Source organism: Conger conger, chromosome 7 (genome assembly GCF_963514075.1).
Source record: "Conger conger chromosome 7, fConCon1.1, whole genome shotgun sequence".
NCBI lineage: Eukaryota > Metazoa > Chordata > Actinopteri > Anguilliformes > Congridae > Conger > Conger conger.
Window position 1 is genome coordinate 60,117,216 of NC_083766.1, and position 24,689 is coordinate 60,141,904.

At 40.6% G+C, this 24,689-nt stretch overlaps 3 protein-coding genes across 3 annotated transcripts in view; all 3 read right to left on the bottom strand.

Moving 5' to 3' along the window:
* Positions 1–3,702: 3,702 nt before the first annotated feature.
* Positions 3,703–7,679, bottom strand: LOC133133485 (olfactory receptor 52B2-like). Its single transcript, XM_061249584.1, has 2 exons — positions 7,409–7,679; positions 3,703–4,709 (listed from the first exon to the last, which is right to left on the bottom strand). Exons 1-2 carry the CDS (start codon positions 7,677–7,679, stop codon positions 3,703–3,705), a joined length of 1,278 nt encoding a protein of 425 aa, XP_061105568.1.
* A 1,506-nt stretch (positions 7,680–9,185) lies between these two features.
* LOC133133486 (olfactory receptor 52B2-like) lies at positions 9,186–15,576 on the bottom strand. The gene is made up of 2 exons (XM_061249585.1): positions 15,306–15,576; positions 9,186–10,186 (listed from the first exon to the last, which is right to left on the bottom strand). The coding sequence occupies exons 1-2, from the start codon at positions 15,574–15,576 to the stop codon at positions 9,186–9,188; spliced, it is 1,272 nt and encodes a 423-aa protein (XP_061105569.1).
* Positions 15,577–23,493: 7,917 nt separating this feature from the next.
* LOC133133487 (olfactory receptor 52B2-like) overlaps positions 23,494–24,689 on the bottom strand; it is a 1,235-nt gene continuing 39 nt past the window's right edge. Inside the window, exons 1-2 of the mRNA XM_061249586.1 lie at positions 24,314–24,689; positions 23,494–24,050 (exon numbers count right to left, since the gene is read on the bottom strand). The exon at positions 24,314–24,689 is cut by the window's right edge and continues 39 nt beyond it. Of these exons, the coding sequence (XP_061105570.1) occupies positions 23,494–24,050; positions 24,314–24,689 (933 nt within the window). The remainder of the gene's footprint in view (positions 24,051–24,313) is intronic.

A 24,689-nucleotide genomic window follows, 5' to 3' on the forward strand; every position in this document is an offset into this window, starting at 1 on the left:
TTGTGTATGCCATTCTAAATCCATTTCCAAGAAACCGAAACTATGAAAGCAAATCAAATCTAAACATACCAAAAACTGTCTCCTACCCTACCACAAATGTGCATTTTTTTCAGTTTTTCAGTTTTTTTGGATCTTATGTTCCACTGCTTCTGTTAAAATCAACTAATCAAACTGCCTTCGTAAACTTGGTAGCCTATTGTCGAATTCCAATAATGTTGAAGGAAGTGCAATTTGTTAGCACGAACTTCTTATTGTCTTAAACACACTTGGCCACACATGCAATACTTGGAATTTCACGGAAAAAAATTTGAAAGGATGCCGTGGAAGTAAATATTTCACTTCCTACTTCAGTGGCGACATGTTTCGGAAACACTGGTAAAATGAGCGACTGTCTTGAAGAGGTGCTACTTCGAGACATTCTTACCCCTACAAAAGGCTTTGCTAAACTCACCCGAATCTTCATTCCCCATACCTTATGTTTTGGGAAACGAAGGTGAAATTTTATTTGAATTAATTTGTGCGTGAAGTAGGCTTTGTCGTGAATTTCCAAGACACGTTTAAAAATTAAATTCACACTTGGGCCATTCAAAGATTAATAAGCTTGCCATAGAACCATTAGCATTTAGATTCAGCTCAGAATGAAAATGAAAAATAAATTGATGTGATGTGATTAAATTGAAAATTTAAATTAACTGCACATTTCTGCTCTACGCCTGCCCTGCCCACGCTGCTACTTTGACTTTCTGGAGAAAAGCCAGTATTCTGTTCCTGATTTCTTTGGTTGCCAGGGAATACACGATGGGGTTCAGACAGGAGGGGAAGCATGACGCTAAGGACAAGTTCACCATTTTCACATTTGGATCGAGGAGGAATAAGAACAGTTCAATGATGTACACCGTTAGGGTCGGCACATAGAACATCGCCACCACGACGAGGTGTTCTGTACACGTTGCAAGTGCTTTGTACCTGCTCTCAACAGACTTCATTCTGAATACGACTCGCAAAATACAGCCGTATGACACGACGATTAAACTAAGTGGCACAAAAAAGGCCAGTAAACTCACAGAAGAGCCAACGGCCCATTGCAGTGTGTTATTGTTGCACTCAAGACTGGACACGGCCGGGTACTCACAAATAAAATTGGCCACAGTGTGTGAATCGCAAAAAGACGCTTTTGTTAAGATCAAGATCAAGGTCAACATGATGCTTACACAAAACGACCAAGTAATCGCTAAAATACAAAACATAGTTGTGGGAGTGTTGATAGAACTATGCCTCAGTGGGAAACATATCGCAAATGTAGGGTTAAGGGCCTTGCTCAAGGGCCCAATGGCTGTGTGGATCTTATTGTAGTTACACCGGGATTAGAACCACCGACCTTGCGTGTCCCAGTCATTCACCTTAACCACTACACTACAGGCCACCCCATACATCCTGGACAGGTCGCCAGTCCATCGCAGGGCAAACACACCATTCACTCACACACTCATGCCCACGGGCAATTTAGACTCTCCAATCAGCCTAACCAGCATGTCTTTGGACTGTGGCAGGAAACCCACGCAAACTCCACACAGAGAGGCCCCGGCTGACTGGGATTCGAACCCAGGACCTCTGTTGAGGAAATATTTTTTGTCTCTTTTCCTCCTCGTTCCTTTTATGTGGGTGAAGTTGTTTTGGCAGCAATGATGTTGAAGAAATATTCAGACTCAGTAGTTGCTCATTACAAATCTTTAGTTTAAAATAAAACAGATTAATCTGGGGAGTCTGTGTGCTCCAGAGAACTTCCAGAGATCAGAATTCCAAAGTAACAGTAGGAAGTATCCTAGACTTTATACATTATAGCTAACCAATCAATTGTCCTATAACATCACATTGTCTCTCTTAACCCGCCTTAATATTTTCTGTCACTCTATGAAAGCTGAGCTGTCTTAACCTTTCGCCTATATAATGATGCAGGCAAATTGGGTTGGTGATCACTAACTCAAAACATTTCTCTGCTAAGACCCACATTGCTTGAACTGCATCACTCAGTCAAAACAGGTCGTATCCAACGCCATGGTTTTTAAACACCTGATTAAGTGTTCTCTGCACTTTCATTAAACAAACTGTACTTTGCAGCTCAATGTTTTTTAACAGACACACAGTTCTAATTGCTCAAGATGACTGACTTATTCATTTTAACATAATTAATAATGATTCTTCAAACATTATGGCTTATCATTGTAGTACTAAACAGCATTTGAAATATAGTATATAGATATATAGTAACATTTAGGAAAGGGTATTTTTGCACATGATTCTGAAAGTATTTAAATCAAACTTCATCATTCCTGGTTTTCAATTAGGGCATTTTGATCAAACTTCAACACCTCCTTGCTGTGAGGCGGCAGTGCTACCCACTGCACCATCCGTGCCGCCTATGTTATTAATTTGAAAAAGCAAATTTACTCCAGCCTTCGACTCTAGACTAGCCCTGCCCACACTACTACAGAGTCAGTATTCTGTTCCTGATATCTTTTATTGCCAGGGAATGCACAATGGGGTTCAGACAGGATAGGATGCAGGAAGCTAATGATAATCGTCGCTAACAAGAAAAGCTTTCAGTATTTAGTTTTGGGTCTAGGCTTTGGATTGATTGTTGTCAAGCTAGCAATATTATTAAAATGATTGTACAAATTGTCCTTCACTTGTTATTTTCATATGATTAGTTACTTCTAGATTAAAGGTTTCTTATCAGGATGAATATTGAGAAAGCAAAATGCACAGCTAAATTCCAAGTGAGACAAAAGTAGAGCGTGATAGTTCAAAGAAGGATTTGTGATCTTCAAATGGCATCTATTGTTCAGCAGAGCATTGCATTTTACTGGTCAGAATATAATGCCTGATAAGACTGTGCGAAACACAATATCACAGGTTCACAATCCCCCCCCCCCCCCCCCCCCCCCCCAAGAAAAAAAAACAACTGAAAATACAGTGAGCATCATAATTCATTGGACCGTGACAACGTTTTTGTTACTTTGGTTATGTACTCTAGCACTTTGAGTTTGAAAGGATACAATGACAGTGAGAATGAAATGCAGACGGTCAGCTTTAATTGGAGGGTATTTCTATCCATATCGGATGAACCGCTTAGAAATGACAGCACCTGTCGTACATAGATCCCCCATATTAAGGTACTATAAGTATTTGTTGAAATGGCTTCGCAACTGTGCATTTGTATCGTTTGTAAATTCTGTTGATGTCTAGTTTTGATTCTGGACTATGCAATTGCCTTTAAAGATTTTTGTTAGGAGAGTGTTTTTGTTGTCTGGGGGGTTTTCTTCACCACAGAGCCGCGCAACTCAGCGCCATATCCTGCGGGCCTCAATATCTGTTCCCGAAATATGTCGCTGCTGAAGTAGGCTAGTCCGTGAAGTTTTCTTCTTCTTTTTTCACGACACCCTGGGACAAGTGAGATTTCACGTATTGTGTATGCCATTCTAAATCCATTTGAAATCCATCCAATGAAATTTTCAAGACCTGCCTTTAATTTGTGCGTGAATTTGTGCATTTCCAAGACACGTTTAAAAATTAAATTCACATTTGGGCCATTCAAAGATTAATAAGCTTTCCATAGAACCATTAACATTTAGATTCAGCTCAGAATGAAAATGAAAAATAAATTGATGTGATTAAATTGAAAATTTAAATTAACTGCACATTTCAGCTCGACGCCTGCCCTGCCCACACTGCTACTTTGACTTTCTGGAGCATAGCCAGGATCCTGTTCCTGATTTCTTTAGTTGCCAGAGAATACACAATGGGGTTCAGACAGGAGGGAAAACATGAGGCCACGGACAAGTTAATCATTTTGACGTTTGGCTCGAGGAGGAATAAGAACAGTTCAATGATGTACACCGTTACGGTCGGCACATAGAAAATCGCCACAACGACGAGGTGTTCTGTACACGTTGCAAGTGCTTTGTACCTGCTCTCAACTGTCTTCATTCTGAACACGACTCGCAAAATACAGCCGTATGACACGACGATTAAACTAAGTGGCAAAAACAAGACCAGCATACCCAGAGAAGAGGCAGCGGCCCATTGCAGTGTGCTATCGTTGCACGCAAGACTGGCTACGGCCGCATACTCACAAATAAAATTGGACACAATGAGTGAATCACAAAAAGACAGTTTTGGTAAGATCAAGATCAAGAACAACATAATGCTCGAACAAAGCGACCAAACAATCGCTAAAATACAAAACATGCTTGTGGGAGTGTTGATGGAACTATGTCTCAGTGGGAAACATATCGCAATTAACCTGTCATAGGCAAGTACACTGAGGGAAAATGACTCTAGTAGGACTGAAACATAATAGAAAAATATCTGTGTCATACATGCATTGTAGGACATGAATGTATCTTTCGTGATAACAGTCTTGATCGCACTAGGAATACAGGATGTGCTGCTCATCAAGTCGACAACCCCTAAATTAGCCACAGCAATGTACTTTGGAGTGTGTAGGCGATGATCCATCCATATAATGTAAATAAGAAAAGAGTTGAACAAAACCGTTACAATGTAAATGAAGCCGAGGAAGATTAAATATAAATAAGCAAACTTTAAATACGTAAATCCAATAACGTAAAAGCCTGCTGGTCTAATGATTGAATCGTTTGTGTTCGTAGTGACGGGAATTCCCATTGCACGTGCTTTTCCTCTGCGCCCTGAGAGAGAAACAGATGAATGGCAATCAATGAACACATACAACCACATGACAATTCTGGCTAATGTTCCGTAGTTGATTAGTTTAATTTGGACTACGGTATAACTTACATTCAGAGTTGGCGAAATTAGTCATTTAATTGAAACGAATTAACCAGTGATATTTTTTTTTACTCCAAGCATCACTGATGTTGTTTTAGCACTGCGCCTTCCGCCAGCCTCCATTATAACAGCTTTGCTTGGTGTTGGAGCCCACCGTTTAATCTGCTTATTGTTAGCTAATCATGGTGTAGGCTACATAATGATAGGCATACATTTTAATAACCTAAGGTTTCGACAAATATCTTACTAATATACGTCATAAAACGTATAAACTTATTTTAAAATTCAGTCAAACAGCAAATTATACAGCATGAGATGTCGTGCATGTATATTTAACATCACCAAATAACAAAAAGAACAAACGAAAATATTTGCTTGATCGTACATGTATTAACGTTCACTTTTAGTCTGGTAGTGAGCACCTTGAATTGATCTTATTTGAAGTATTGGTCTTACATTTTCGAGCACCACATTTGCATAGTGCACTTTGTCCGCTAGATGTGTCTATTTCACATACATCTCGACGGTAAGCTGATGGAAACATTCACAGTCAGCTCTGTCGTCTGAATGAATTGCGAAGAAACGGAGCTACTGTAGGCGCAGAGAAGAATTACTTCAGAAGGAAAACGCTACTCACCAGTTCTCCTCAGCATAGGGCTGCGTCGAAAGCCGATATTCAAATGTGCCTTTCCACTCACATTGCAGAATTTTATATTCTGGCGTGTGTAGACTGCGCCTACTTGTAAATTCCTCAGGGACGAATGTAGGCTATAAACCCCTTGGTGATTTCTAGGCATTGATTATGTCACATTTTACAATGCATTGTTACAAAAGAAATATTTCGCAAACATTTTATCAGAGATGGCAACCCTTAACCCATTTCGTGTTCTACTTTTAGGCCTTATAAGTCCAGAGGTGAAGATCACAGAGACTTAAAAATGCCTTAAATTATTCATGCATTTGTATTGGTTGAAGATGAAACATTGATATCACATTGAAAATAATGTCAAATAAATGTGACACACTGTGGTACACATACCTAAGCATGTAAGAATTCACTCTTGTTTTATGTACTATATGCATATTGAATTTTCAGAGAGAGAGAAGAGTTTCCACCTGCAGCCTGTATGTAGCAGTGTGTTTATATCAGCCACTATATGTAGCCCCCAAACATGCCTTGCATTATTAGCAAAGGATAACAGTTCTATTATAACAGCCAATGCAAATATAACAACATCAAAGATATTACAGCGTAATTACTTGAAATGTTACAAAGAGTAATACATAGATCTTCAAAAAATAAAATGTACGACTTGCATGCAAGTTGGGCATCCCTGGTCAAAAAACATTTTACAATTAATATCTAGGTGAACCTGACCTCTAAATGGTACAACGTTAAACATGATACATTTTTTAAAATTTTTAAGCAAGGCTACTTTTTATTTACATTTTTTACAGTTTGGGGACCCTGTAAATTAGTATTTTGTAACTCCTCCTCAGGCAACTATAACAGCTTTCAGGAAACCCACCAATGATGAAAATTCACTCACCGAGGACTTTATTAGGAACATTTTTACTTTATTACTCCTACTTATTAATACGATTATCTCATCAGCCAATTGTGTGATCAGGAGCTTCAGTTAATTTTCACATCGACCATCAGAATGGGAAAGAAATGTGATCTCAGTGACTTTGACCATGGAATGATTGTTGGTGACAGACAGGGTGGTTTGAGTATCTCATCAACTTCTGATCTCCTGAGATTTGAAGGGTGCAAAAACAACACCGTTCTGCAGACAGAAACACCTTGTTAATGAGAGACATAAGAGGAAAATGGCCACACTGGTCAAAGCTGGAAGGTGACAATAACGCAAATAACCACACATTACAACAGTGGTATGCAGAAGAGCATCTCTGAACACACAACACATCATAACTCTAAGTGGATAGACTACAGCAGGCAAAGTAACAAAAAAAGTCTGATAAATACCTAGTAGAGTGAGTGTATGTTAATGAACCCCATCCCTGTCTTACTCTGGGTCAAATAGGCTCTCACTGGTGGACTGGACAACTTTACAGTAATGTTAATCTAAACACAAAATTAGTGTCTGCTTACAACACAGACATACAGCAAATGCTGAAGGGCATCACACAATTCTTTACGGTCTTGTATGATTTTGAAGTTACTACAGCAATGGCAGTTCTCCACCTGGGTATAAACATACAACTGTTGAAGCTCAATGGTGTTATGGTTCAAATATGACCCCAAAGATTAATCAATCAGACCCTTTGCTCTGTCATCACAACTGCTCCTCTTTATAATAATATGCCCACATACAGCATCACAGGAACTCATTTATTTCTCACAGACAAGCACTTTAGCTGATGCTTTTCATCCAAAGTGACATGCAGTTGATTAGACTAAGTAGGGGCCCAGCAGCACACACACACACACACACACACACACACACACATTACGTTAAGGTAGTCCATTGCGTGCGATGATGACCTCCACTACTGTTTGTGGGTCCTTTATGACTGTATAGTCCAATGCGGGATGCACACTGTCTGCAACAGACAGGGCAAGTGAAAGCCTAACCCGATGGGACAGGTGCAAACACGGATGCCTTTCTCCTCTGGCTTCTTGCCAGACGATGTTTAATTCTGTGCTCCTCAGCCGGCTGTACTCCTTGTTGACAGAGTCCACGCCAGGAGGAGCGATCTACAGCAGCAGCTTCCAAGGAAGTTGGCTTTATTCCACACTTCTTAAGGGAGGTCTTGAGTTGGTCCTTTTTTTGACCCCCTGCAGAACGATGGCCTAGGTGGAGCTGGCCGTACAGGGTCTTGCGCGGCAGGCGGCTGGCTGGCATCCTGATAACATGGCCAAGCCATCTCAGTTGGTGGTGCATGATGGTGGCCTCTATGCTCCTGCAGCTGGTTCTCTGAAGGATCACAGAGTGCGGAACACAATCCTGCCAGGTCACTTTTAAGATGCGTTGGAGGCACTTTTTGTGGAATGACTCTAGCATGTTTAGATGGCAGGCGTAGATGGTCCATATTACCTTGTAAAGTGCAACTTTGGTGTGTAGATGGAGATTGTTGTTATTGTAAACTCTGAGATGGATTTTTCCCCCCTTGCTTTTATAAATGGCGACAATATTTGCATTTGCATCCGCAACTCAACTCCATGTGCTGCGGGTCTCAATGTCTGCAGATATTTGATCCTACCATATACTATACCAATTGATTTAACTAATTAGCTTATTATCTGAAACACGCAGGTAAAATAATCAGTGAAAACAGGTGTAAAATACCTGCAAAATGATGACTATGGTATAAAATAAAAATTAATAAAACATGTAATTATGGCTAATTAGGGTGGCCTGTAGCGTAGTGGTTAAGGTAAATGAGTGGGAGACGTAAGGTTGGTGGTTCTAATCCCGGTGTAGCCACGATAAGATCCGCACAGCCGTTGGGTCCTTGAGTAAGGCCCTTAACCATGCATTGCTCCAGGGGAGGATTGTCTCCTGCGTAGTCTAATCAACCGTAAGTCGCTCTGGATAAGAGCGTCTGCCAAATGCCTATAATGTAATGTCATTAAAATGTAATTACACATGTATTGATTTCTTATTCTGGGGTGAGTTTCCCGAAGCATGTCCTAGCGGGGAGGATATCGAAGTATCTCCTCCCGAAATATGTCGCTGCTGAAGTAGCCTAGTTCGTGAAGTTTTCTTTTCTTTTTTTCACGACACCCTGGGACAAGTGAGATTTCACGTATTGTGTATGCCATTCTAAATCCATTTCTGATAGAGGAGAAATCAATTTCCAAGAAACCGAAACTATAAAACCAAATCAAATCGAAACATACCTAAAACTATGTCTCCTACCCTACCACAAATGTGCGTTTCTTCAGAAATGATCTGGATCTTATGTTCCACTGCTTCTGCAAGTTACATTTTTTGTTGACATGGTTTGGAAACACTGGTAAAATGAGCGAACGTCTTTAAGAGGTAGTTCAAGACATTCTTACCGCAATGAAATGATTCGGTAAACTCACCCGAATATTAATTCTCTTGACTTTATGTTTTGGAAAACGAACGTGAAATTTTCAAGAGCTGCCTTTAATTTGTACTTGAAGTAGGCGATGTCGTGAATTTCCAAGACACGTTAAAAAAGTTCAAACTCAACATTCAAAGATGAATCAGCTTGCCATAGAAACTTCAGCTCAGAATGAACGGATACACAAAACTAATGGTAAAAAAATGGTTTCAACTACAAAACGTAGGACATCACATAGAGATGAGCAATTGAGGCCAAGCATCAACACCTAAAAATAAATTGATGTGATTAGATTGAAAATGATTCACATTTCGGCTCTATGCCTGCCCTGCCCACGCTGCTACTTTGACTTTCTGGAGCATAGCTAGGATCCTGTTCCTGATTTCTTTGGTTGCCAGGGAATACACAATGGGGTTCAGACAGGAGGGGAAGCATGACGCTAAGGACAAGTTCACCATTTTCACATTTGGATCGAGGAGGAATAAGAACAGTTCAATGATGTACACCGTTATGGTCGGCACAAAGAAAATCGCCACAACGACGAGGTGTTCTGTACACGTTGCAAGTGCTTTGTACCTGCTCTCAACAGTTTTCATTCTGAACACGACTCGCAAAATACAGCCGTATGACGCGACGATTAAACTAAGTGGCAAAAACAAGATCAGTATACTCAGAGAAGAGGCAGCGGTCCATTGCAGTGTGTTATCGTCGCACGCAAGACTGGACACGGCCGCATACTCACAAATAAAATTGGACACAAAGAGGGAATCACAAAAAGACAGTTTTGTTAAGATCAAGATCAAGAACAACATGATGCTCACACAAAACGACCAAGTAATCGCTAAAATACAAAACATAGTTGTGGGAGTGTTGATAGCACTATGCCTCAGTGGGAAGCATATCGCAATTAACCTGTCATAGGCAAGTACACTGAGGGAAAATGACTCTAGTGCGACTGAACCATAATAGAAAAATATCTGTGTCATACATGCATTGTAGGACATGAATGTATCTTTCGTGATAACAGTCTTTATCGCACTAGGAATACAGGATGTGCTGCTCATCAAGTCGACAACCCCTAAATTAGCCACAGCAATGTACTTTGGAGTGTGTAGGCGATGGTCCATCCATATAATGTAAATAAGAAAAGAGTTGAACAAAACCGTTACAATATAAATGAAGCCGAGGAAGATTAAATATAAATGAGAAAACTTTAAATAAGTAAATCCAATAACGTAAAAGCCCGCTGGTCTAACGACTGAATCGTTTGTGTTCGTAGTGACGGGAATTCCCATTGCACGTGCTTTTCCTCTGCGCCCTGAGAGAGAAACAGATGAATGGCAATCAGTGAACACATACAACCACATGACAATTCTGGCTAATGTTCCGTAGTTGATTAGTTTAATTTGGACTACGGACTTACATTCAGAGTTGGCGAAATTAGTAATTTAATTGAAACGAATTAACCAGTGATATTTTTTTTTACTCCAAGCATCACTGATGTTGTTTTAGCACTGCGCCTTCCGCCAGCCTCCATTATAACAGCATTGCTTGGTGTTGGAGCCCACCGTTTAATCTGCTTATTGTTAGCTAATCATGGTGTAGGCTACATAATGATAGGCATACATTTTAATAACCTAAGGTTTCGACAAATATCTTACTAATATACGTCATAAAACGTATAAACTTATTTTAAAATTCAGTCTAACAGCAAATTATACAGCATGAGACGTCGTGCATGTATATTTAACATCACCAAATAACAAAAAGAACAAACGAAAATGTTTGCTTGATCGTACATGTATTAACGTTCACTTTTAGTCTGGTAGTGAGCACCTTGAATTGATCTTATTTGAAGTATTGGTCTTACATTTTCGAGCACCACATTTGCATAGTGCACTTGGTCCGCTAGCTGTGTCTATTTCACATACATCTCGACGGTATGCTGATGGAAACATTCACAGTCAGCTCTGTCGTCTGAATGAATTGCGAAGAAACGGAGCTACTGTAGGCGCAGAGAAGAATTACTTCAGAAGGAAAACGCTACTCACCAGTTCTCCTCAGCATAGGGCTGCGTCGAAAGCCGATATTCAAATGTGCCTTTCCACTCACATTGCAGAATTTTATATTCTGGCGTGTGTAGACTGCGCCTACTTGTAAATTCCTCAGGGACGAATGTAGGCTATAAACCCCTTGGTGATTTCTAGGCATTGATTATGTCACATTTTACAATGCATTGTTACAAAATAAATATTTCGCAAACATTTTATCAGAGATGGCAACCCTTAACCCATTTCGTGTTCTACTTTTAGGCCTTATAAGTCCAGAGGTGAAGATCACAGAGACTTAAAAATGCCTTAAATTATTCATGCATTTGTATTGGTTGAAGATGAAACATTGATATCACATTGAAAATAATGTCAAATAAATGTGACACACTGTGGTACACATACCTAAGCATGTAAGAATTCACTCTTGTTTAATGTACTATATGCATATGTAATGTTTCAGCACCCAGTTTCATTATGGTATGACTGGTTTAAATTTTCAGAAAGAGAGAAGAGTTTCCACCTGCAGCCTGTATGTAGCAGTGTGTTTATATCAGCCACTATATGTAGCCCCCAAACATGCCTTGCATTATTAGCAAAGGCTAACAGCTCTATTATAACAGCCAATGCAAATATAACAACATCAAAGATATTACAGCGTAATTACTTGAAATGTTACAAAGAGTAATACATAGATCTTCAAAAAATAAAATGTACGACTTGCATGCAAGTTGGGCATCCCTGGTCAAAAAACATTTTACAATTAATATCTAGGTGAACCTGACCTCTAAATGGTACAACGTTAAACATGATACATTTTTAAAAAATTTTAAGCAAGGCTACTTTTTATTTACATTTTTTACAGTTTGGGGACCCTGTAAATTAGTATTTTGTAACTCCTCCTCAGGCAACTATAACAGCTTTCAGGAAACCCACCAATGATGAAAATTCACTCACCGAGGACTTTATTAGGAACATTTTTACTTTATTACTCCTACTTATTAATACGATTATCTCATCAGCCAATTGTGTGATCAGGAGCTTCAGTTAATTTTCACATCGACCATCAGAATGGGAAAGAAATGTGATCTCAGTGACTTTGACCATGGAATGATTGTTGGTGACAGACAGGGTGGTTTGAGTATCTCATCAACTTCTGATCTCCTGAGATTTGAAGGGTGCAAAAACAACACCGTTCTGCAGACAGAAACACCTTGTTAATGAGAGACATAAGAGGAAAATGGCCACACTGGTCAAAGCTGGAAGGTGACAATAACGCAAATAACCACACGTTACAACAGTGGTATGCAGAAGAGCATCTGTGAACACACAACACATCATAACTCTAAGTGGATAGACTACAGCAGGCAAAGTAACAAAAAAAGTGATAAATACTGTAAGCCAGTCATAAGTAACATTTGGTGTCATGCGCTGGTCAGCTTGCTGACTTCCCTCTCCTGGAGCATACATTGTTAGCCCCCACCGTTGGCACACATGCCTGTGGGGGAGAGCTAGAGAAGGATTCTTAGAGGCACCTTCTTAGGCCCTGGGGGCCCCCCTTTTCTCACATTCCTACAGGATTTGAGTACAGGAGTACTGGAGATGGTATAAAGATGTTTCATGATAATCCCAGGTCAGAATATAGTGATGTTTGGTGTTATTCTGATTGGTTCAGTGCGACTGGTGTAATGGTCTAGTTTTTGTAACAGTCTACCTTTGATATCATAACCATTCAGGAGCCGAGGGGAAACTGGGAAAAAGCTGTCTCTATAGAAGCCATGTGTTTTAGCCCCCTGCCTGGTGGGCCTGGCTGTAAATTATAGATGGGTGACTCACTTTTAGGGTCAAGGCCTGGAGATAAGGAGAAGAAACCAAACAGTCTGGGATGTCTCCTTTCCTTTCATTCACCCAAATCAGGTTTATCCAAAAGGTATATTACCATGAGAGGCACAAAGACATATTTACAGCATAATGCAGTTATCATGAAAACTCCCAACTACAGCATTCATAGATATGATGGGGCAGCCTGTAGCATGGTGGTTAAGGTCAGGAAGGGCTGCCATGTGTGAGGGGCCTGAGAGCTGGGGTTCCAATGTTGTTTAGACTACCTGTTGGGGAGTTAAGATGTATGAGTGGTCCAAGGCCAGTTGGGTCATGGGAAAAGAATCCTCCCGAACATTGGTGACCTCCCTGTGACCCCATACCTGGTCACTTCCAAGAGGGAAGACTCCAGACAATGCCACAGTGCCCTCATTTGGGCACTACTGTCATTACACCGGTGACTGCTCTCTTAGATTAAATATTCAGAACTGCTATTAAGATAGTAAATAGACCCGGTAACACCTTGAAAACATTGCCCATGTGATCCTTGTATTATTGCATTAAGTCTTATGTAATGGTAACAGGAATTGCATGTAAAATGGATAATCAGGAGGGAAGTTTCATGATAACTGCAACATAATAAAACATAAGGGTAATCTGTTTGGTATGGATGTGATCTGATAAAATCAAGGAATCGGATGAGATACATTTCATACCAAATGGAATTTAATAAACTATAGTTTCAGTATCCCAAGGGAAAACCTACACGTCCTCTCCTGGTAATCATCTCATTTTCCCTACTCAACAACCCCCAACGGTGGGGGTCTAAATTCCAGATTTGACCACCCCTCCAGGTTGATTTATGGCACTGCCGCCTGGTTTCAAACGTATGATTTGGCATAAAAGCAAGGGAGACAGACCAATCTGGGAAGATCGTATTCGACTTCCCACACAACATGTCTTGTGTATGTATGTATATATGTATGTAAGTATCAGGAAGATCGTATTCGACTTTCCATACGGCATATTCTATACTCTGTGTTTGTGTGTAGTCCAAGCAGGCTAGGTATGATTATTTACTCTATTTCTATTCTTAATTTGTGTATTTTATACTTGATTGTGATATTCTAAAGCTAATAACCTACCTGTCTGCGAATAAACTATTTTGCGTGTAACTTGCGTGATCTCCATGACTCTAATTCATCTTGTACCTTTTCAGCCTAAATTACAACTGAAATACTCAGAGGGAAATGGTGGCCAAAAGACCGACCGATCGGCGGGGCGGTACACCTGTGATAGTTCTAAGTTGTGAGGCCAGCAATTTCTGTCCCTTAAAGGGTCGGGCGACGCAAGGCTCTTGTAATCTGGTGCGAAGGGAACCCTTGGGCGTTATGACGCCGGTTCCTACCAAATTAGCTCTAAGGAGCCCAGACGATGCTACGCCGACCTGGGCTCGCAAATATCATGGCAGGTTTGCATGTATTGTGTTGATTGGACCCTCAGCCTCTGAGTTCTCCACCGAACTGAGATTTCAGCAGTAATGCTAATCCCGGGAGCATCTATTGAGTAATGGTGGCGCAGGTACAAGTCGAATGTAATCACTCCCGAGGTCCGCGTAAGTTGCAAACCCAAATTGCTAAATTATATTTTAAATGGAGTCAGATAAACGAGTAAAACTATAGTAACCACTAAGCGTACAATACGACCCCGTTTGTGAACGGAGAATATTAAGAATTGTACTGATCCGTTTCTATAAGCGGGATATGGGGCAGGTCAATCCATATCCGACCCATGGCAACGGACCCAGTATATTCTTAAACATAATTGTGCTCTGTTCTTGTACGGAGGATAATAATTAACCCAACTAATGTTCTCCCAGCAACGCCAGAAGGACAATCACGCAAAACCCCCTTCGGCCCCCGCTAAATTCCGTCATTGGGTTAGCTGTGGGGTTTTACAATACCTAGTAGAGTGAGTGTATGTTAATGAACCCCATCCCTGTCTTACTCTGGGTCAAATAGGCTCTCACTGGTGGACTGGACAACTTTACAGTAATGTTAATCTAAACACAAAATTAGTGTCTGCTTACAACACAGACATACAGCAAATGCTGAAGGGCATCACACAATTCTTTACGGTCTTGTATGATTTTGAAGTTACTACAGTAATGGCAGTTCTCCACCTGGGTATAAACATACAACTGTTGAAGATCAATGGTGTTATGGTTCAAATATGACCCCAAAGATTAATCAATCAGACCCTTTGCTCTGTCATCACAACTGCTCCTCTTTATAATAATATGCCCACATACAGCATCACAGGAACTCATTTATTTCTCACAGACAAGCACTTTAGCTGATGCTTTTCATCCAACGTGACATGCAGTTGATTAGACTAAGTAGGGGCCCAGCAGCACACACACACACACACACACACACACACATTACGTTAAGGTAGTCCATTGCGTGCGATGATGACCTCCACTACTGTTTGTGGGTCCTTTATGACTGTATAGTCCAATGCGGGATGCACACTGTCTGCAACAGACAGGGCAAGTGAAAGCCTAACCCGATGGGACAGGTGCAAACATGGATGCCTTTCTCCTCTGGCTTCTTGCCAGACGATGTTTAATTCTGTGCTCCTCAGCCGGCTGTACTCCTTGTTGACAGAGTCCACGCCAGGAGGAGCGATCTACAGCAGCAGCTTCCAAGGAAGTTGGCTTTATTCCACACTTCTTAAGGGAGGTCTTGAGTTGGTCCTTTTTTTGACCCCCTGCAGAACGATGGCCTAGGTGGAGCTGGCCGTACAGGGTCTTGTGCGGCAGGCGGCTGGCTGGCATCCTGATAACATGGCCAAGCCATCTCAGTTGGTGGTGCATGATGGTGGCCTCTATGCTCCTGCAGCTGGTTCTCTGAAGGATCACAGAGTGCGGAACACAATCCTGCCAGGTCACTTTTAAGATGCGTTGGAGGCACTTTTTGTGGAATGACTCTAGCATGTTTAGATGGCAGGCGTAGATGGTCCATATTACCTTGTAAAGTGCAACTTTGGTGTGTAGATGGAGATTGTTGTTATTGTAAACTCTGAGATGGATTTTTCCCCCCTTGCTTTTATAAATGGCGACAATATTTGCATTTGCATCCGCAACTCAACTCAATGTGCTGCGGGTCTCAATGTCTGCAGATATTTGATCCTATCATATACTATACCAATTGATTTAACTAATTAGCTTATTATCTGAAACACGCAGGTAAAATAATCAGTGAAAACAGGTGTAAAATACCTGCAAAATGATGACTATGGTATAAAATAAAAATTAATAAAACATGTAATTATGGCTAATTAGGGTGGCCTGTAGCGTAGTGGTTAAGGTAAATGAGTGGGAGACGTAAGGTTGGTGGTTCTAATCCCGGTGTAGCCACGATAAGATCCGCACAGCCGTTGGGTCCTTGAGGAAAGCCCTTAACCATGCATTGCTCCAGGGGAGGATTGTCTCCTGCGTAGTCTAATCAACCGTAAGTCGCTCTGGATAAGAGCGTCTGCCAAATGCCTATAATGTAATGTCATTAAAATGTAATTACACATGTATTGATTTCTTATTCTGGGGTGAGTTTCCCGAAGCATGTCCTAGCGGGGAGGATATCGAAGTATCTCCTCCCGAAATATGTCGCTGCTGAAGTAGCCTAGTTCGTGAAGTTTTCTTTTCTTTTTTTCACGACACCCTGGGACAAGTGAGATTTCACGTATTGTGTATGCCATTCTAAATCCATTTCTGATAGAGGAGAAATCAATTTCCAAGAAACCGAAACTATAAAACCAAATCAAATCGAAACATACCTAAAACTATGTCTCCTACCCTACCACAAATGTGCGTTTCTTCAGAAATGATCTGGATCTTATGTTCCACTGCTTCTGCAAGTTACATTTTTTGTTGACATGGTTTGGAAACACTGGTAAAATGAGCGAACGTCTTTAAGAGGTAGTTCAAGACATTCTTACCGCAATGAAATGATTCGGTAAACTCACCCGAATATTAATTCTCTTGACTTTATGTTTTGGAAAACGAACGTGAAATTTTCAAGAGCTGCCTTTAATTTGTACTTGAAGTAGGCGATGTCGTGCATTTCCAAGCCACGTTAAAATAAATAAAGTTCACACTTAACACTTGGGTCATTCAAATATGAATCAGCTTGCCGTAGAAACTTTAAATTTTAGATTCAGCTCAGAATGAACGGATATACAAAACTAATGGTAAAAAAATGGTTTCAACTACAAAACATAGGACATCACATAGAGATGAGCAATTGAGGCCAAGCACCAACACCTAAAAATAAATTGATGTGATTAAATTGAAAATGTATATTTATTGCACATTTCGGCTCTACGCCTGCCCTGCCCACGCTGCTACTTTGACTTTCTGGAGGAAAGCCAGTATTCTGTTCCTGATATCTTTGGTTGCCAGGGAATACACGATGGGGTTCAGACAGGAGGGGAAGCATGACGCTAAGGACAAGTTCACCATTTTCACATTTGGATCGAGGAGGAATAAGAACAGTTCAATGATGTACACCGTTATGGTCGGCACATAGAAAATCGCCACAACGACGAGGTGTTCTGTACACGTTGCAAGTGCTTTGCACCTGCTCTCAACAGTCTTCATTCTGAATACGACTCGCAAAATACAGCCGTATGACACGATGATTAAATTAAGTGGCACAAACAAGGCCAGTAAACTCACAGAAGAGCCAACGGCCCATTGCAGTGTGTTATTGTTGCACTCAAGACTGGCCACGGCCGGGTACTCACAAATAAAATTGGCCACAGTGTGTGAATCGCAAAAAGACGCTTTTGTTAAGATCAAGATCAAGGACAACATGATGCTTACACAAAACGACCAAGTAATCGCTAAAATACAAAACATAGTTGTGGGCGTGTTGATAGAACTATGCCTCAGTGGGAAACATATCGCAATTAACCTGTCATAGGCAAGTACACTGAGGGAACATGACTCTAGTGCGACTGAACCATAATAGAAAAATATCTGTGTCATACATGCATTGTAGGACATGTATGTATCTTTCGTGATAACAGTCTTGATCGCACTAGGAATACAGGATGTACTGCTCATCAAGTCGACAACCCCTAAATTAGCCACAGCAATGTACTTTGGAGTGTGTAGGCGATGATCCATCCATATAATGTAAATAAGAAAAGAGTTGAACAAAACCGTTACAATATAAATGAAGCCGAGGAAGATTAAATATAAATGAGCAAACTTTAAATACGTAAATCCAATAACGTAAAATCCCGCAGGTCTAATGATTGAATCGTTTGTCTTCGAAGTGACGGGAATTCCCATTGCACGTGCTTTTCCTCTGGGACCTGAGAGAAACAGATGAATGGCAATCAATGAACACATACAACCACATGACAATTCAGGCTAATATTTACGTAGTTTTTTAGTCCGTATTTGTAGCCAGGAGATCCAATACAAAGGCAAAAACAGAAGGCAAAAGAATGGTCGAAAAAAACAGACAAAAAGGTCAAAAATCCAGAAAATCAATGGGCGAAAGTGCAAAAATCAAGCAGAATATCAAAAACCAGAAGGGCAACCAAAACAAGAGGGTAAGGCAAGCTCGGAAATCAAAGGTGAAGGGGTGTCTTTTGGAATCTCAAGAAATAGGCTTACGGGTAATTCGGCACTATGACTGATCAACGTTCTGACACTGGTTGAAACAGAGACTGAGGTTTAAATACATGAGGGGAGGTGATAATCTAGGCGGAGCTAGGAAAAAGGTGGGCTAAACAAATAGACAACAGGTGGGGAAACAAAATAGGGTAATAACATAATAACGGGAGGTAGACGCGGACTGGATGCACGTAACCAAACAGGTAAAACATACGGCTCCGGATTAGGGAGTAGAGATTTGCATAGATTGAAGCTGAAATCAATGATATCTCTTTTTATTCCAAGCATCACTGATATTGTTTAGCACGACCCCTTCCGCCAGCCTCCATTATAACGTCATTGCTTGGTGTTGGAGCCCACCGTTTAATCTTCTTATTGTTTGCTAATCGTGTCTACATAATGATAGGCATACATTTTTAATAACCTAAAGTTTCGACAAATATCTTACAAATATTCTTATTGACGAATCGTCATAAAATTTATGAAACGTATTTTTAAATTCAGTCTAACAGCAAATTATACAGCATGCATACAGTAAACAAATAGGTATTTGGTTAAAAAACGAGCCAGTTAAAGAGAACCAAACCGCGGAGGTGATGTCATGTATTTTTAACATCACCAAATAACAAAAAGAACAAACGAAAATGTTTGCTTGATAGTACATGTATTAACCTTCACTTTTAGACTGGTAGTGAACACCTTGAATTGATCATATTTGAGGTATTGGTCTTACATTTTCGAGCACCACATTTGCATAGTGCACTTGGTCCGCTAGTTGTGTCTATTTCACATACATCTCGACGGTAAGCTGATGGAAACATTCACAGTCAGCTCTGTGGTCTGAATGAATTGCGAAGAAACGGAGCTACTGTAGGCGCTGAGTAGAATTACTGCAGAAGGAAAACGCTACTCACCAGTTCTCCTCAGAATAGGGCTGCGTCGAAAGCCGATAAGCCTTTCCACTCACACTGCAGAATCTTATTTTATCGCATGTGTAGACTGCGCCTTCTTGTAAATTCTTCAGGGACACCCATTAAAATCAGCAACTGCTCTCCATTTGCTGTCGAATGTAGGCTATAAACCCCTTGGTGATTTGAAGGCATTGATTATGTCACAATGCATTGTTACAAAATAAATATTTAGCAAATATTTTATCAGAGATGCCCGATCTAGCAACCCTTAACCCATTTCGTGTTCTACTTTTAGGCCTTATAATCCAGAGGTGAAGATCACAGGTACTTAAAAATGCCTTAAATTATTCATGCATTTGTATTGGTTGAAGATGAAACATTGATATCACATTGAAAATAATGTCACACAAACACAAACATACACACACACACATACACACACACAAGGAGAAATCAGACACATCCTCTTATTTTGAGCCTTAAATAAAACCTTGTGCAACCTTTGGGAAAGAGATGTTGTCAAGTATTTGTTAAAGCCTTCATTTGAGCTTTGAGTATGGATTATTACACAATAAAAATAACAGGACATGTTTTGCATTCCAAAAGGATCCTCATGGTGGTACCTATGTTTCAGAAAGGTGAACCTGATCATTCATTTTCCATTTGACTGTGATTTTCAAGTAAATAAAGTTTTAGTTTTTTTATAACATAGATCTCTACGTGTCAATTTTGACCCCTAACACCACAGATGTCAGTATGGTTAATAATGTAAAGAAAAAGTAATTTATTCTAGGAAAGTGTGTTCTAACAGCAATATTTATAGTAAGCTAATATAATTGCCCCTTGTCCGCTCTATAGGAAATATAATGAGTGAATTTGAGTGGTATGTTGTCAGGTAAATGGTTTGGGAACCATAAAAAAGTTATAGTATGGTTATGAATGGATAATACGTTAGTTACAGTATGAGGTAAAAAAAACCAATGATGATCTTATTTTTGTGTGTGTTTTGTTAAAAGAGTGTCAAATTTGACCCCCTCACACAAAGGTGCACGCCACGTTCTAGCACATTAGGATGATTAATTTAAAAAAAAAAATGCCAGGACCGAAATTGATGTGTTCAATTTCATTCATTCATTCATTCATTATCCTAACCCGCTTATCCTGAACAGGGTGGCAGGGGGGCTGGAGCCTATCCCAGCATACATTGGGAGAAAGGCAGGAATACGTCCTGGACAGGTCACCAGTCCATTGCAGGGCACACACACCATTCACTCACACACTCAGGGCCACGGGGAATTTCGACTCTCCAATCAGCCTAACCAGCATGTCTTTGGACTGTGGGAGGAAACCCACGCAAACTCCATACAGAGAGGCCCCGGCTGACCGGGATTCGAACCGATGACCTCCTTGCTGTGAGGCGGCAGTGCTACCCACTGCACCATCCGTGCTGCCTATGTTATTAATTTGTTAAAGCAAATTTACTCCAGCCTTCGACTCTAGACTAGCCCTGCCCACACTACTACAGTCAGTATTCTGTTCCTGATATCTTTTATTGGCAGGGAATACACAATGGGGTTCAGACAGGATGGGATGCAGGAAGCTAATGACAAGTTGACATTTGGATCGACTAGGAATGAGAAGAGTTCAATGATGTACAGCGCTCTGATCGGCAAATAGCCACAAGAACCAGATGTTCTGTGCACGATGCAAGTGCTTTGTGCCTACTCGACACATTTTTCATTCTCAATACAGCTGCCAGAATACACACGTATGATATGACAATGAAACTAAGTTGCCCGAATGCAATCAGCATTCTCAAAGAAGAGGCAGCAGCGCACTGCACGACAGGCTAGACACGACTGCATACTCACAGAAAAAGTTGTACACAGTCAGTGAATCACAAAAAGACAGTTTGGTCAGGATCAAGATCAGGAACGCCATGACGCTTACACTAAACAACCAAACAATCGCTAAAATACGGATCATGCCACATGTCTTGATGGAACTATGCCTCAGTGGGAAACATATCACAATTAACCTGTTATAGGCAAGTACCAGTGTGAACTACGGGGTGCTGTTTGTCGTTTAAAAGTAACATTTTTACATGGCTATTCTTTGCAGATTGAGAAATGTGCTAGTATAAAGATATACTACTTAATTGGACAGTCGGCTTCTCAGCTGTTTGATTAGTCCATCCATCCATCCATCCATTATCTTAACCCGCTTATCCTGAACAGGGTTGCAGGGGGGCTGGAGCCTATCCCAGCATACATTGGGCGAAAGGCAGGAATACACCCTGGACAGGTCACCAGTCCATCGCAGGGCACACACACCATTCACTCACACACACACTCATACCTATGGGCAATTTAGACTCTCCAATCAGCCTAACCTGCATGTCTTTGGACTGTGGGAGGAAACCCACGCAGACACGGGGAGAACATGCAAACTCCACACAGAGAGGCCCCGGCCGACGGGGATTCGAACCCAGGACCTCCTTGCTGTGAGGCGGCAGTGCTACCCACTGCACCATCCGTGCCGCCCTGTTTGATTAGTCAGATGCATTAAATCGTCGCTAACAAGAAAAGCTTTCAGTATTTAGTTTTGGGTCTAGGCTTTGGATTGATTGTTGTCAAGCTAGCAATATTATTAAAATGATTGTACAAATTGTCCTTCACTTGTTATTTTCATATGATCAGTTACTTCTTGATTAAATGTTTCTAATCAGGATAACTATTGAGAAAGCAAAATGCACTGCTAAATTCCAAGTGAGACAAAAGTGGAGAGTGATAGTTCAAAGAAGGATTTGTGACTTAAATCTTCAAATGGCATCTATTGATCAGCAGATCATTGCATTCTACGGGCGGAATATAATGCCTGATAAGACTGTGTGAAACACAATATCACACACAATATCAATACCCCCCCCCCCCATATTAAGGATTAAGGTACTATAAGTATTTGTTGAAATGGCTTCACAACTTTGCATTTGTATCGTTTGTATTCATATTTGTATTGTATTCATTGTATGCAGAGAGCTTTTGATGTCTTGTTTTTATTCTAGACTCTGCAATTGCCTTTCAATATTTTTGTTGTTAAAGTGTTTTTGATCCGTTTGGCTGTTGTCAGGGGGTTTGCTTCACTATAGAGCAGCGCAACTCAACTCCATGTCTGCGGGCCTCAATGTTTGCAGATATTTCCTCCTACCGTATACTATACCAATTGATTTCACTCATTAGCTCATTATCTGAAACACGCAGGTAAAATAACCTGTGAAAACAGGTGTAAGGCATGACAGGAGCAAATACCTGCAGAATTTTGACTATGGTATAAAATAAAAATAAATATAACATGTAATTATGGGTAGTTAAAATGTAATTACACACGTGTTGATTTCTTATTCATGGGGTGAGTTTCCCGAAGCATGTCCTAGCGGTGAGAATATCTTGAGGTATCTCTTCCCGAAATATGTCGCTGCTGAAGTAGCCTAGTTCGTGAAGTTGTTTTTCCCCACGACACCCTGGGACAAGTGAGATTTCACGTATTGTGTATGCCATTCTAAATCCATTTAACCCTTCATACTGATGGAGAACAAATCAGTTTCCAAGAAACCTAAACTATGAAACCAAATCAAATCTAAACATACCTAAAACTATGTCCCCTACCATACCACAAATGTGCGTTTTTTCAGAAATGAGCAGTTTTGGATCTTATGTTCCACTGCTTCTGCAAGATTTATTTTTTGTTGACATGTTTCGGAAACACTCTTCCGCTTCTTACCGCTCTGAAATGATTCCGTAAACTCACCCGAATCTTAATTTTCTAGACTTTATATTTCGGAAAACGAACGAGAAATTTTCAAGAGCTGCATTTAATTTGTGCGTGAAGTCGTGCATATGTCGTGCATTTCCAAGACACGTTAAAATAAATAAAGTTCACACTTAACACTTGGGTCATTCAAATATGAATAAGCTTGCCGTAGAAACTTTAAATTTTAGATTCAGCTCAGAATGACCGGATATACAAAACTAATGGTAAAAAAATGGTTTCAACTACAAAACATAGGACATCACATAGAGATGAGCAATTGAGGCCAAGCATCAACACCTAAAAATAAATTGATGTGATTAGATTGAAAATGATTCACATTTCGGCTCTATGTCTGCCCTGCCCACGCTGCTACTTTGACTTTCTGGAGCATAGCTAGGATCCTGTTCCTGATTTCTTTGGTTGCCAGGGAATACACAATGGGGTTCAGACAGGAGGGGAAGCATGACGCTAAGGACAAGTTAATCATTTTCACATTTGGATCGAGGAGGAATAAGAACAGTTCAATGATGTACACCGTTATGGTCGGCACAAAGAAAATCGCCACAACGACGAGGTGTTCTGTACACGTTGCAAGTGCTTTGTACCTGCTCTCAACAGTTTTCATTCTGAACACGACTCGCAAAATACAGCCGTATGACGCGACGATTAAACTAAGTGGCAAAAACAAGATCAGTATACTCAGAGAAGAGGTAGCGGTCAATTGCAGTGTGCTATCGTTGCACGCAAGACTGGCTACGGCCGCATACTCACAAATAAAATTGGACACAAAGAGGGAATCACAAAAAGACAGTTTTGTTAAGATCAAGATCGAGAACAACATGACGCTTACACAAAACGACCAAGTAATCGCTAAAATACAAAACATAGTTGTGGGAGTGTTGGCTCAGGCAGTAAGAGCAGTCGTCTGGCAGTCGGAGGGTTGCCGGTTCGATCCCCCGCCCGGGCTGTGTCGAAGTGTCCCTGAGCAAGACACCTAACCCCCAAATGCTCCTGACGAGCTGGTCGGGGCCTTGCATGGCAGCCAATCGCCGTCGGTGTGTGAGTGTGTGTATGAATGGGTGAATGGAGAAGCATCAATTGTACAGCGCTTTGGATAAAGGCGCTATATAAATGCCTGCCATTTACCATTTACCATTTGATAGCACTATGCCTCAGTGGGAAGCATATCGCAATTAACCTGTCATAGGCAAGTACACTGAGGGAAAATGACTCTAGTGTGACTGAAACATAATAGAAAAATATCTGTGTCATACATGCATTGTAGGACATGAATGTATCTTTCGTGATAACAGTCTTTATCGCACTAGGAATACAGGATGTGCTGCTCATCAAGTCGACAACCCCTAAATTAGCCACAGCAATGTACTTTGGAGTGTGTAGGCGATGATCCATCCATATAATGTAAATAAGAAAAGAGTTGAACAAAACCGTTACAATATAAATGAAGCCGAGGAAGATTAAATATAAATGAGAAAACTTTAAATAAGTAAATCCAATAACGTAAAAGCCCGCTGGTCTAAC

Bases quoted from the DNA above. Each gene is read 5' to 3' on its own strand.
- LOC133133485 (XM_061249584.1), bottom strand. From the start codon at position 7,679: ATGCCAGCCAGCCGCCTGCCGCGCAAGACCCTGTACGGCCAGCTCCAC. The intron at 4,710-7,408 runs GTTAGGCTTTCA...TTTCTCTCTCAG, and splicing joins GTTTGCACCTGTCCCATCGG to GGCGCAGAGGAAAAGCACGT.
- LOC133133486 (XM_061249585.1), bottom strand. From the start codon at position 15,576: ATGCCAGCCAGCCGCCTGCCGCACAAGACCCTGTACGGCCAGCTCCAC. The intron at 10,187-15,305 runs GTTAGGCTTTCA...TTTCTCTCTCAG, and splicing joins GTTTGCACCTGTCCCATCGG to GGCGCAGAGGAAAAGCACGT.